The sequence below is a fragment of the Somniosus microcephalus genome, unplaced genomic scaffold (assembly GCF_052327205.1).
Source record: "Somniosus microcephalus isolate GS21.2 unplaced genomic scaffold, FLI_Smic_1.0 scaffold965, whole genome shotgun sequence".
Classification (NCBI taxonomy): Eukaryota; Metazoa; Chordata; class Chondrichthyes; order Squaliformes; family Somniosidae; genus Somniosus; species Somniosus microcephalus.
The window spans coordinates 18486-30991 of NW_028226152.1; the positions used below are offsets into that span (position 1 = coordinate 18486).

The 12506-nt window shown below is 48.3% G+C and overlaps 1 protein-coding gene across 2 annotated transcripts in view; it reads left to right on the forward strand.

The window, feature by feature from the left end:
- Positions 1-1079: 1079 nt before the first annotated feature.
- Positions 1080-12506, forward strand: part of LOC147080929 (tyrosine-protein phosphatase non-receptor type 2-like) — a 42225-nt gene continuing 30798 nt past the window's right edge. Inside the window, exon 1 of one of the 2 annotated variants that reach the window (XM_085981017.1) lies at positions 1080-1376. In XM_085981017.1, the coding sequence (XP_085837143.1) occupies positions 1320-1376 (57 nt within the window). In that variant the 5' untranslated portion in view covers positions 1080-1319. The remainder of the gene's footprint in view (positions 1377-12506) is intronic. The other variant, XM_085981018.1, reaches the window with a different exon arrangement.

Consider the following 12506-nt stretch of genomic DNA (forward strand, 5'->3'; position numbering starts at 1 on the left):
CACAGAATACACTGGCAGTGTGTCTGACTCTCACACACAGAATACACTGGCAGTGTGTCTGACTCTCACACACAGAGTACACTGGCAGTGTGTCTGACTCTCACAGACACAGAGTACACTGGCAGTGTGTCTGACTCTCACAGGCACAGAGTACACTGGCAGTGTGTCTGACTCTCACAGACACAGAGTTCACTGGCAGTGTGTCTGACTCACACACACCAGACTGGTTATCTTTGGTCACCCGGTGCGGAGGGGAGCGGGCAGATCGGGGGACCTCCTCGTGGGACTGCTCCTGGGCCTGGCCAAGGTGGCCATCAACTAGTCCAGGCAGAGGGCGGTCGAGGCGGTCGTTCGGCCCGACTGCCTGCCTGCCTCTCTTCCGCGGTCACGTTCGCGCCCAGGCGGCCCTGGAGATGGAGCACGCGGTGTTCGCTGGCACGCTCGAGGCCTTCTGTCACCGGTGGGCACCGTAGGGACTGGAGTGCTTCATCAACCCCAGTAACCAAACTTTAATTAAATTTAATAGCAAAATACTGCTGATGCTGGAAATCTGAAATAACAACAGAAAATGCTGGAAATACTCAGCAGGCCAGGCATAGAAACATAGAAGATAGGAGCAGGAGTAGGCCATTCAGCCCCTCGAGCCTGCTCCGCCATTCAATGGGATCATGGCTGATCATCCAATTTCAGTACCCTGTCCCTGCTTTCTCCCCATATCCCTTGATCCCTTTAGCCTTAAGAAATATATCCAACTCCTTCTTGAATATATTTAATGAATTGGCCTCTACGCCTTCTGTGGTAGAGAATTCCACAGGTTCACCACTCTCTGGGTGAAGAAATTCCTCCTCATCTCAGTCCTAAATGGCTTATCCGTGGAGAGAGAAATAGAGTTAACGTTTCAGGTCTGGAACCCTTCATCAGAACTGGAAAAAGCTTTAATTTAATTTGTTAAGTTTCTATTTGATGTATTTTTTTGTTAAGTTTCAGTTTTCGTTGATAGCACCAACACAGCAGCATCCAGTTGAGTCTGAACAGGTGGTGACGCCACTTTCGGGTCCCGCCCCCTCTTCACTGCGCATGCGCTCGCTCTCCCCCTCCCCTCTTCCCGCTCGGACGCATGCGTGTTGCGCCACCGCTACCCGCGACGCGGCCTGTGTTTTCATGTCAGCGGCCGGAGCGGAGCCGAGAGGCCGCCAGTGTTTATGGTGTGAGGGAAAAGTTCACCCGGCGGCGTGAAAGCAAAAAAAAAAAGAAAATAGTTAAAAAAAAGAGAAACGAAACGGAAATCGACTTTCGTCCCCTTTTTACATGCTTAAAATATGGAACAGAAATTCGCCGAGATCGACGGGGAAAGCCGCTGGCCTCAGTCCTATTTGGTAAGTTTGTGTGTGTGTGTGAGAGAGAGTAAAGTTGGGCCTTATTATTTACCGTCCTCTCAGAAGTGCACCGAACTGCGGGAATCTCAGGAAAGTCGGACGGTGCGAGTCGGGCTGTCCGCTAACGGAAGTCGAGCGCGGTCAGCCCACTGGGGGCGCCAGAGCCCCCGCGCATTGCGCCTGCGCCTGCTTAAAGGTTTTTTTTTGGCCGAAGGTTAATGGCTTGGTTTTAAAGGGGATGTGTGTGTGGTTTCCCCACTCCCCAGCAGCAGGTGGTTTGTAACTTGGGACTTCACGCACCTGCCTGTGTCAGCCAGTGGCTCAGTGGGTAGCACCCTTCGCCTCTGAGTCAGAAGGTTCCTACTCCGTGGGGGTGAGGACTTGCGCACAATTTAAATCCAGGCCGACGCTTGCTCGCAGCGCGGTGCCGAGGGAGCGCCGCACTGTTTGGAGGTGCCGTCTTTCGGATGAGACGTTAAACCCCGAGGCCCTGGTCTGCGCGCTCTCAGGTGGATGTAAAAGATCCCACACAGCCGCTATTTTGAAGAGGAGCCAGGGGAGCTATCCCTGGTGTCCTGGCCTATATCTGTTCCTCAATCAACATCGCTGGTCATTAACACATTACTGTTTGTGGGAGCTTGCTGTATGCAAATTGGCTGCCACGTTTCCTACACTGCAACAGTGGTTGCATTTCAAAAAATACTTGTTGGTTGTAAAGCGCTTTGGGACGTTCGGTGGTCGTGAAAGGCGCTATATGAATGTAAGTCTGTTCTTTCTTTCCTTTCTTCCCTCCCCAGCTCAGTGTTCTGCACGTTCTTACTAATTTAGGTATGACAGTCACTTAATATTTTTGCTTTTAGGTACTCATTACAGCTCCACCAATTCAAATAGAAAGTGAAAAATAGACTTGTATTTATATAGCGCCTTTCAGGGTGTCCCAAAGCGCTTTACAGCCAATGAAATACTTTTTTTGAAGTGTAGTCACTGTTGTAATGTAGGAAACACGGCAGCCAATTTGTACACAGCAAGCTCCCACCAACAGCCATGTGATAATGACCAGATAATCTGTTTTAGTGATGTTGGTTGAGGGATAAATATTGGTCAGGCCATGTACCATGGAGACAGGGACCATGTACAGCAGGCACCTCAAAGCACTGGAGAGGTACCACCAACGCTGCCTCTGCAAGATCCTGCATATCCATTGGAAGGATAGGCGTACCAACGTCGGTGTTCTCGCTCAGGCCAGCATTGAAGCTTTGGCCACGCTCGATCAGTTCTGATGGACGGATCATATTGTCTGCATGCCCGATACGAGACTCCCAAAACAAACACGCTACTCGGAGCTCCGGCACGGCAAGAGAGCCCCAGGTGGGCAAAGGAAACGCTTCAAGGACACCCTCAAAGCCTCCTTGAAAAAGTGTAACATCCCCACCGACACCTGGGAATCCCTGGCCCAAGACCGCACAAAGTGGAGGAGAAGCATCTGGGAAGGCGCCGAACACCTCGAGTCTCTTCGCCGGGAGCAAGTGGAAGCCAAGCGCAGGCTGCGCAAGGAGCGCACGTCAACCCAAGCACCCCGCCCCTTCAACCACCGTCTGTCTCACCTGTGACAGAGACTGCAGGTCCCGCATTGGACTCATCAGTCACCTGCTAACTCATTTTTAATGTGGCAGCAAGTCATCCTCGGTTCCGAGGGACTGCCTAAGAAGAAGAAATATTGGTCAGGACACCAGGGAGAACTCCCCCCCACCCCCCCCGCTCTTCGAAATAGTGCCATGGGATTTTTTACGTCTACCTGAGAGGGCAGACGGGGCCTCGGTTTACCGTCTCATCCGAAAGACGGCACTTCCGACAGTCGAGTGTCAGCGTAGATTTTTGTGCTCAAGTCTCTGGCGTGCGACTTGGAACCCACGACCAGCTGACTCGGAGGCTACCCACTGAGCCATGGCTGACACTTAACTATTCCACTCAAAACTATGGTGTGGAGATGCCGGAGTTGGACTGGGGTGGACAAATGTAAGAAATCACACAACACCAGGTTATAGTCCAACAGCTTTATTTGAAATCACAAGCTTTCGGAGCGCTGCTCCTTCTTCAGGTGAAGTGGAGAAATGCATAAAGACACAGCTTATATAGTCAGAGAATCATGTCAGATGTTTACAGGTAACCTTTCCAACTGCCATTTGTCACACCTCGGCAGAGAGATAATCACAGCAGTCAAAGGTGTGAATGGTGTCCAAACAGGTCAGTCAGGGAAACATTACATCAAAGAACAATGGGGTGGGGTCACAAGGGGTCAAATATTGCAGATGCTGGGGTCTGTATGAAAAACAAAAAAACAGACAAAAAACATTTTTTTTGGCTGGAAATCACAGCAGGTCCAGCCGCATCTGTGTAGAGAGAACAAGCCAATGTCGACTCGAGTCTGGATGACCCTGCATCAGGTGGGGTTACATGTAGCGTGACATGAACCCAAGATCTCGGTTAAGGCCGTCCTCATGGGTGCGGAACTTGGCTATCAGTTTCTGCTCGACGATTTTGCGTTGTGTGTCTCGAAGGCCACCTTGGAGAATGCTTACCCGAAGATCGGAGGCTGAATGTCCTTGACTGCTGAAGTGTTCCCCGACTGGGAGGGAACACTCCTGCCTGGTGATTGTTGCGCGGTGTCCGTTCATCCGTTGTCACAGTGTCTGCATGGTCTCGCCGATGTACCATGCTCCGGGGCATCCTTTCCTGCAACGTATGAGGTAGACAACGTTGGCCGAGTCACATGAGTATGTACCATGTACCTGGTGGGTGGTGTCCTCACGTGTGATGATGGTATCTGTGTTGATGATCTGGCATATCTTGCAGAGGTTGCTGTGGCAGGGTTGTGTGGCGTCGTGGTCGCTGTTCTCCTGGAAGCTGGGTAATTTGCTGCGAACGATGGTCTGTTTGAGGTTAGGCGGCTGTTTGAAAGCGAGTAGTGGAGGCGTGGGGATGGCCTTAGCGAGGTGTTCGTCGTCATCGATGACATGTTGAAGGCTGCGAAGAACATGGCGTAGTTTCTCCGCCCCGGGGAAGTACTGGACGACGAAGGGTACTCTGTTGGTTGTGTCCCGTGTTTGTCTTCTGAGGAGGTCTATGCGATTTTTTGCTGTGGTCCGTCGGAACTGTCGATCGACGAGTCGAGCGTCATATCCCGTTCTTACAAGGGCGTCTTTCAGTGTCTGTAGGTGTCCATCGCGTTCCTCCTCGTCTGAGCAGATCCTGTGTATTCGCAGGGCTTGTCCATAGGGGATGGCTTCTTTAACGTGGTTAGGGTGGAAGCTGGAGAAGTGAAGCATCGTGAGGTTGTCCGTGGGCTTGCGGTAGAGTGAAGTGCTGAGGTGTCCGTCTTTGATGGAGATTCGTGTGTCCAGGAATGAGACTGATTCTGAGGAGTAGTCCATGGTGAGTTTGATGGTGGGATGGAACTTGTTGATGTTATCGTGTAGTCTTTTCAGTGATTCTTCGCCGTGGGTCCATAGGAAGAAAATGTCGTCGATGTATCTGGTGTATAGCGTTGGTTGGAGATCCTGTGCAGCGAAGAAGTCTTGCTCGAACTTGTGCATGAAGATGTTTGCGTATTGTGGTGCGAATTTGGTCCCCATGGCTGTTCCGTGTGTTTGGGTAAAGAACTGGTTGTCGAAGGTGAGGACATTGTGGTCAAGGATGAAGCGGATGAGTTGTAGGATGGCGTCTGGAGATTGGCTGTTGGTGTTGAGTACTGAGGCTGTCGCAGCGATGCCGTCATCGTGGGGGATACTGGTGTAGAGTGCCGAGACGTCCATCGTGGCGAGGAGTGTTCCTGGTTCAACTGGTCCGTGGGTGCTGAGCTTCTGTAAGAAGTCTGTAGTGTCGCGACAGAAGCTGGGGGTTCCCTGTACGATGGGTTTCAGGATGCCCTCGACATATCCAGAGAGGTTCTCACACAGGGTTCCGTTGCCTGATGCGATAGGACGTCCAGGTGTGTTGGCTTTGTGTATCTTTGGGAGGCAGTAGAAGTCACCCACGCGGCGAGTACGTGGGATGAGAGCATGTCGGATGCTTTGAAGGTCTGGATCGAAGGTTTTGATCAGTCTGTTGAGTTGGCGGGTGTGTTCTTTGGTCGGATCTGCGGGTAACTGTCTGTAGTGTTCCTGGTTGTCCAGTTGTCGGTATACTTCTTTGCAATAGTCCGTTCTGTTCTGTATGACGATGGCACCTCCTTTGTCTGCTGGTTTGATGACGATGTTGCGGTTGGTCTTGAGAGCGTGGATGGCGTTGCGTTGTGCTCGGGTGACATTGTTCTTTGATGTAATGTTTCCCTGACTGACCTGTTTGGACACCATTCACACCTTTGACTGCTGTGATTATCTCTCTGCCGAGGTGTGACAAATGGCAGTTGGAAAGGTTACCTGTAAACATCTGACATGATTCTCTGACTATATAAGCTGTGTCTTTATGCATTTCTCCACTTCACCTGAAGAAGGAGCAGCGCTCCGAAAGCTTGTGATTTCAAATAAAGCTGTTGGACTATAACCTGGTGTTGTGTGATTTCTTACTCAAAACTATTACCGCTTCTCCACAAATTTGAATAGGAATGCAAAGAGGGTCTCACTAATTGTTTAGTTTGGATTGTGGGACACTGACTGGCACCTGTATGGTGGCTCTCCGTGTTTACACTGGTTAACAGTGACGTCCTATCTTGGTGGCAGATTGTTGACTAGAGCCACGATGATTTGTCTTTTTCATTTGGAATCCTGGAGCTTGGTGTCTGAGAGCTAATTTCTAGTGTTTATACTTTTAAATCTGCTTTTCATAGACCAGTAGCAGACTCGTAGGCTCAGTTATACTTGGTCACCGATTGTGCTGCTGTGAACCAGATTTAGTAGTATAATTATGGCAAGGGGACTTACAGACACTGGCTTCATGGAGTCAAACCAAAAAACAATCCTTGACCCCTCCATCCTTACAAACTACCGCCCCATCTCTAACCTCCCTTTCCTCTCAAGTCCTTGACTGTGTTGTTGCCTCTCAAATCTGTGCCCACCTTTCCCGCAACTCCATGTTTGGATCCCTCCAATCAGGTTTCCGCCCCTGCCACAGTACCGAAACGGCTCTTAACAGAGTCACAAATGACATCCTTTGTGACTGTGACAAAGGTAAACTATCCCTCCTCGTCCTTCTGCAACCTTCGACATGGTTGACCACTCCATCCTACTCAAATGCCTCTCCGCCGTCATCCAGCCGGGCGGGGCTGCACTCGCCTGGTTCCATTCTTATCAATCTAATTGTAGCCAGAGAATCACCTGCAATGACTTCTCTTCCCGCTCTTGCATTGTTGCCTCTGGTGTCCCCCAAGGATCTATCCTTGGCCCCCTCCTATTTCTCATCTACATGCTGCCCCTTGGCGGCATCATCTGAAAACAGCGTCAGTTTCCACATGTACGCTGACGACACCCAGCTCTATCTCCCCACCACACCTCTCGACCCCTCCACGGTCTCTAAATTGTCAGACTGCTCGTCTGACATCAGTATTGGATGAGCAGTAATTTTCTCCAATTAAATATTAGGAAGACCGAAGCCATTGTTTTCAGTCCCCGCCACAAACTCCGTTCCCTAGCCACTGACTCCATCCCTCTCCCTAACATCTGTCTGAGGCTGAACCACACTGTTTGCAACCTTGGTGTCATATTTGACCCTGAAATTAGCTTCCGACCACATAGCTGCAGCATAACAAAGACAGCCTACTTCCACCTCCGTAACATCGCCCGTCTCCGCCCTTGCCTCAGCTCATCCACTGCTGAAACCCTCATCCATGCCTTTGTTACCTCTAGGCTTGACTATTCCAACGCACTCCTGGCTGGCCTCCCATGTTCTACCCTACGTAAACTTGAGGCCATCCAAAACTCTGCTGCCTCTGTCCTAACCCGCACCAAGTCCCGTTCACCCATCACCCCTGTGCTTGCTGACCTAAATTAGCTCCCAGTTAAGCAATGCCTCGATTTCAAAATTCTCATCCTTGTTTTCAAATCCCTCCAAGGCTTTGGCCCTCCCTATCTCTGTAATCTCCTCCAGCCTCCGCGCCGCCCCCCCCCCCCCCCCAAATCAAAGATATCTGCGCTTCTCTAATCCTGGCTTCTTGAGCATCCCTGATTATAATTTCTCAACCATTGGTGGCCGTGCCTTCTGTTGCATAGGCCCTAAGCTCTAGAATTCCCTCCCTAAACCTCTCCACCTCTCTCCTTCTTCAAGACGCTCCTTAAGACCTACCTCTTTGACCAAGCTTTTGGTCACCTGCACTGATTTCTCCTTCTGTGGCTCGGTGTCAAATTTTTTGTCTTATACTCCTGTGAAGCGCCTTGGGATGTTTTACTATGTGAAAGGCGCTATATAAATATAATAATAACTTGTTGTTTTACACTGGTACTTGTTATTTTGGATTCTGTCACTGCATTTACAATGCTAGATGTGGTTCACTTATCCTGGCACAGGATCATAGACTTGGATTTCATTGACTAAGCTAATGGAGCTATATTTAATATAAATGCGGTGAGTACGTTCGTGGACACTGGTCTCCCGGAACCCAACTAAATGGACGTTATTGTAAATGTGCTGCACTTTTTGAGAAGTGGAAAGAATGATCTGTGTTGACATGCCCTGGGAGCCCTATCATGTTGCAACACTTCACTATACCCTTTCTCAATGCTACCAGACCCTGGGAACCTGGATCCTCGTTGTGACACACCCTAGGATCCTGTTCAATGTTCCAGACACGGGCACCTTCTACAGTGCTGTGTCATCATGGGATTATCCACCCTAGATGCTGCCAGGTCAACTCCCTTGTCATCAACAGCACCTCCCTTCCCCGCAGTCTCTACCTCTGAGGGCAACAAGAGCAGCAGTGTTGTGGGAACACCATTATCTCCATGGCGCCCTCCAAATCATGCACTATACTAACTAGGACATAGCAACGCTGGAGGCGCACCATCACCACAAGGACTGCAGCGGTTCAAGAAAAAGGCCCAGTACCACCACCTCAGGGTAATTAAGAATGGACAATAAATTGCCAGCATTATCCACATACCAAGAACTAATACAGTATTAAAAAAATTCCAGTGCTCCCCTCACCCCACCCTAATAAAGAAAAAAAGCCTTGCATTTATACAGCGCCTTTCACGACCACCGGACGCCTCAAAGCGCTTTACAGCCAATGAAATACTTTTGAAGTGGAGTCACTTGTAATGTGGGAAACGCGGCAGCCAATTTGCGCACAGCAAGCTCCCACAAATAACAATGTGATAGTGACCAGATAATCTGTTTTTGTTATGTATGTTGAGGGATAAATATTGGCCAGGACACCGGGGATAACTCCCCCGCTCCTCTTCAAAATAGTGCCGTGGGATATCTTACGTCCACCTGAGAGAGCAGACGGGGCCTCGGTTTAATGTCTCATCCAAAAGACGGGACCTCCGCCAGTGCAGCACTCCCTCAGCATTGCACTGGGAGTGTCAGCCTAGATTTTTGTGCTCAAGACCCTGGAGTGGGACTTGAACCCACAACCTTCTGACTCAGGCAAGGGTGCTACCCACTGAGCCACAGCTGACGGTTAACCATGCCCCCAAACCCTGTAATTTCCTGCCGTCCCAGTGCCTGCTCATCCAACACATAGCCCTGACTACTGCCAGATCCCAGGAACAATCCAGTAAACCAACCCCTGTGTGCCCTGCTGTAGTGCTACCAAACTAGGTTCGCACTCCACAATATGCAGTTCCACCGATCCACCCACTAAATATACCAAATAGCAGCGACCCCGCCTCCCCACCCCCAACTCACCCCAACTCACCACTGTTGAGCCTCACGTATCTGCCAGCCATCTATATATTGACTGCCATCTTACTATGTATCATGGCAGAGTAAAAAGGAAATAAGTAAGTGAAGGAACATACAGTAGTCAAGGCCACCTATTTATGGTTTTCCTGGAATTTGGCCCCCAAACACTGGTAAAAGTCCAGAATAACATCTGTTTGCCATGGAAATGGACAAACTCCCTGGACCTGTTAATACGTTTTGTGCTGCAGTGCACAATGTCTGTTACATAGGAACAAGAGTAGGCCATTCAGCCCCTCGAGCCGGTTTCATCATTTAATCAGATCCTGGCTGATCTATACCTCAACTCCATTTACCTGCCTTTGTTCGATATCCATTGATATCCTTGCCTCGCAAAAATCTATCCGAGAGAGTCTGGAAAATATCAATTGACTTTGCACCCACAGCCTTTTGGAATAGTGAGTTCTAGATTTCCACTGCCCATTGCGTAGAAACATTGCTTCCTGACTTCACTCTTAAATGGCCGAGCTCTAATTTTAAAATGTTGCTCTCTTGTTCTGGATTCCCAACCAGAGGAAATAGTTTCTCTGTATCTATCCTGTTGAATCTCTATAATTTTAGATACCCTGATTAGATCACTCCTCAACCATCGAAACTCAAGGGAATACAAGCCAAGTTTATAAAACCTGACCTCAAAATTTAACCCTTTAATTCTGGTGAATCTGCGCTGTACCTCTTCCATCCATTGGCAATATATCTTTCCTGGGGTTCGATGCCAACTATGAAGGCAGTGCTCCAGATGGGGAGTGGCTAAGGCTCTGAACAGTTGAAATAATCACCACCTCACTTTGAAGCTCCAACCCTCTTGAGATAAAGGCTGACATTCCGTTAGCCTTCTTGATTACTTTGTGTACCGATGTACTAGCTTCTAGTGAGCTGTGTACATGGAGACCTAAATCCCTTTGCCCCTCCACAGCTCCGAAAATATTCCAATTTGTCTGTCTTAGATCTAAAGTTGATGACCTCACACTTCCCCACATTGAACGCCACCTGCCACAGTTTTGCCCACTCACTTACTCTGCCTATGTCCCTTTTATAACTTCCTTGTGTGCTGTGAGGAGGATGCCGAGAAACTCCAGTATGATTTGGACAGGTTGGGTGATTGGGCAGAAGCATGGTAGATGCAATATAACGTGGATAAATGCGAGGCTATCCACTATGGTGTCAAAAACAGGAAGGCAGATTATTATCTGAATGGCAATAGATTGGGAGAAGGGGAAGTGCAACGAGACCTGGGTGTCCTTGTGCACCAGTTGCTGAAGGTAAGCATGCAGGTGCAGCAGGCGGTTAAGAAGGCAAATGGTATGTTGGCCTTTGTAGTGAGAGGGTTTGAGTACAGGAACAAGGATGTCTTGCTGCAGTTGTACAGGGCCTTGGTGAGACCACATCTGGAGTATTGTGTGCAGTTTTGGTCACCTTATCTGAGGAAGGATGTTCTTGCCATGGAGGGAGTGCAGCGAAGATTCACCAGGCTGATACCTGGGATGGCAGGAATGACGTATGAGGAGAGATTGGGTCGATTGGGCTTGTACTCGCTGGAGTTTAGAAGAATGAGAGGGATCTCATTGAAACTTATAAAATTCTAACAGGACTAGACAGACTAGATAGACTAGATGCAGGAAGGATGTTCCCGATGGTCAGGGAGTCCAGAACCAGGGGTCACAGTCTAAGGATAAGGGGTAAGCCATTTAGGACAGAGATGAGGAGGAATTTCTTCACCCAGAGAGTGGTGAACCTGTGGAATTCTCTACCAAAGAAGGCAGTAGAGGCCAATTCATTAAATATATTCAAGAAGGAGTTGGATATATTTCTTAAGGCTAAAGGGATCAAGGGATATGGAGAGAAGGCAGGAACAGGGTACTGAATTTGGATGATCAGCCATGATCTCATTGAATGGCGGAGCAGGCTCGAGGGGCCGAATGGCCTACTCCTGCTCCTATCTTCTATGTTTATGTTTCCTCCTTCCATCCACACAGCTTACTGTACCTCCACACTTAGTGGCATCTGCAAGCTTGGATATACAACTCTATTCCTTCATCCAAGCCATTAATATATATGGTGAAAAGCTGAGGCCCCAGTTCATGTCCCTGGGGAACTCCAGTTGTCACATCCCCCCCCCCCCCCCCCCCATCAGGAAACATTCCCTTTATCTCTACTCTCTGTCTCCTACTTCCCAACCATGTCACAAAGTTACCTTCAATTCTGTGCGCACTCATTTTTTTGTTAATAGTCTCTTGTGCAAAACCTTATCAAATTTTTTCTGGAATTCCATATAGACAACATCCATAGACAACCCCCTCTTCACCATGCTAGTGACCTTCTCAAAAAATTAAACTAGATTCGTCAGACATAACCTACCAATCACAAATCCATAGTGACACTCTGATCTGCTGATACAGCCCTCAGCCATCTAAACTCAAGGGAATAGAAGCCAAGTTTATAAAACCTAACCTCAAAATTTAACCCTTAAAGCGCAAGTCTTGGATAGATTCCAATAACTTATCCACAATTGATTTTAGACTAATAGGGCTGTAGTTATCTGGTTTTTCCCTTAAATTGCAAATGTCACTCCATTGTTTTCTAATCCAACGGCATAATTCCTGAATCTAGTGAGCTTTGGAAAATTATAACCAACACAATTTCCGCACCTATTTCTTTTAATAGCTTGGGTGAAAACCATTGGGTCCTGGTGATTTGTGTATCTGAAGTCCCATTATTTTCTCCATTACCATTTTAGAAACTTGTATTAAATCCACTAAATTCCTCCCCTTGACTTATTTTTAGGTTCCCTTGTGCTGCTGATATGTTGTCCTCTTCTGTGAAAATGGATACAGAGTACTCAGTTAACAAGCCTGCTATTTCCTTATGATCGATTTCTAATCTCGCCATATTGTTGTTATAAAACGTGTTCTCAGAATTAAAGAAGCATATCGGCGCATGATGAGTCTGAAATGTGACAGGACATCCACTGGTACAAGGGCTAGACGTTATACTTTGTTACAGATGCAAAATGATCCATAAAGAAGAGATAAAAAGGCCAGTTACTTAATGCTGGGTGCCTCTGACCTGGTGCTGAAACTTGACAAGTTTGCCAAGTTCTCTGCTCAAACAACAATTAAACACTTGGATCTCCGCTTGTATTTATTTATCAACAATTAGCGGAATAATACATTGTGTGTTACATCACGCCACATAAAACTCCCGCCATAAAACAGTACACCAACCGACTTATCACGA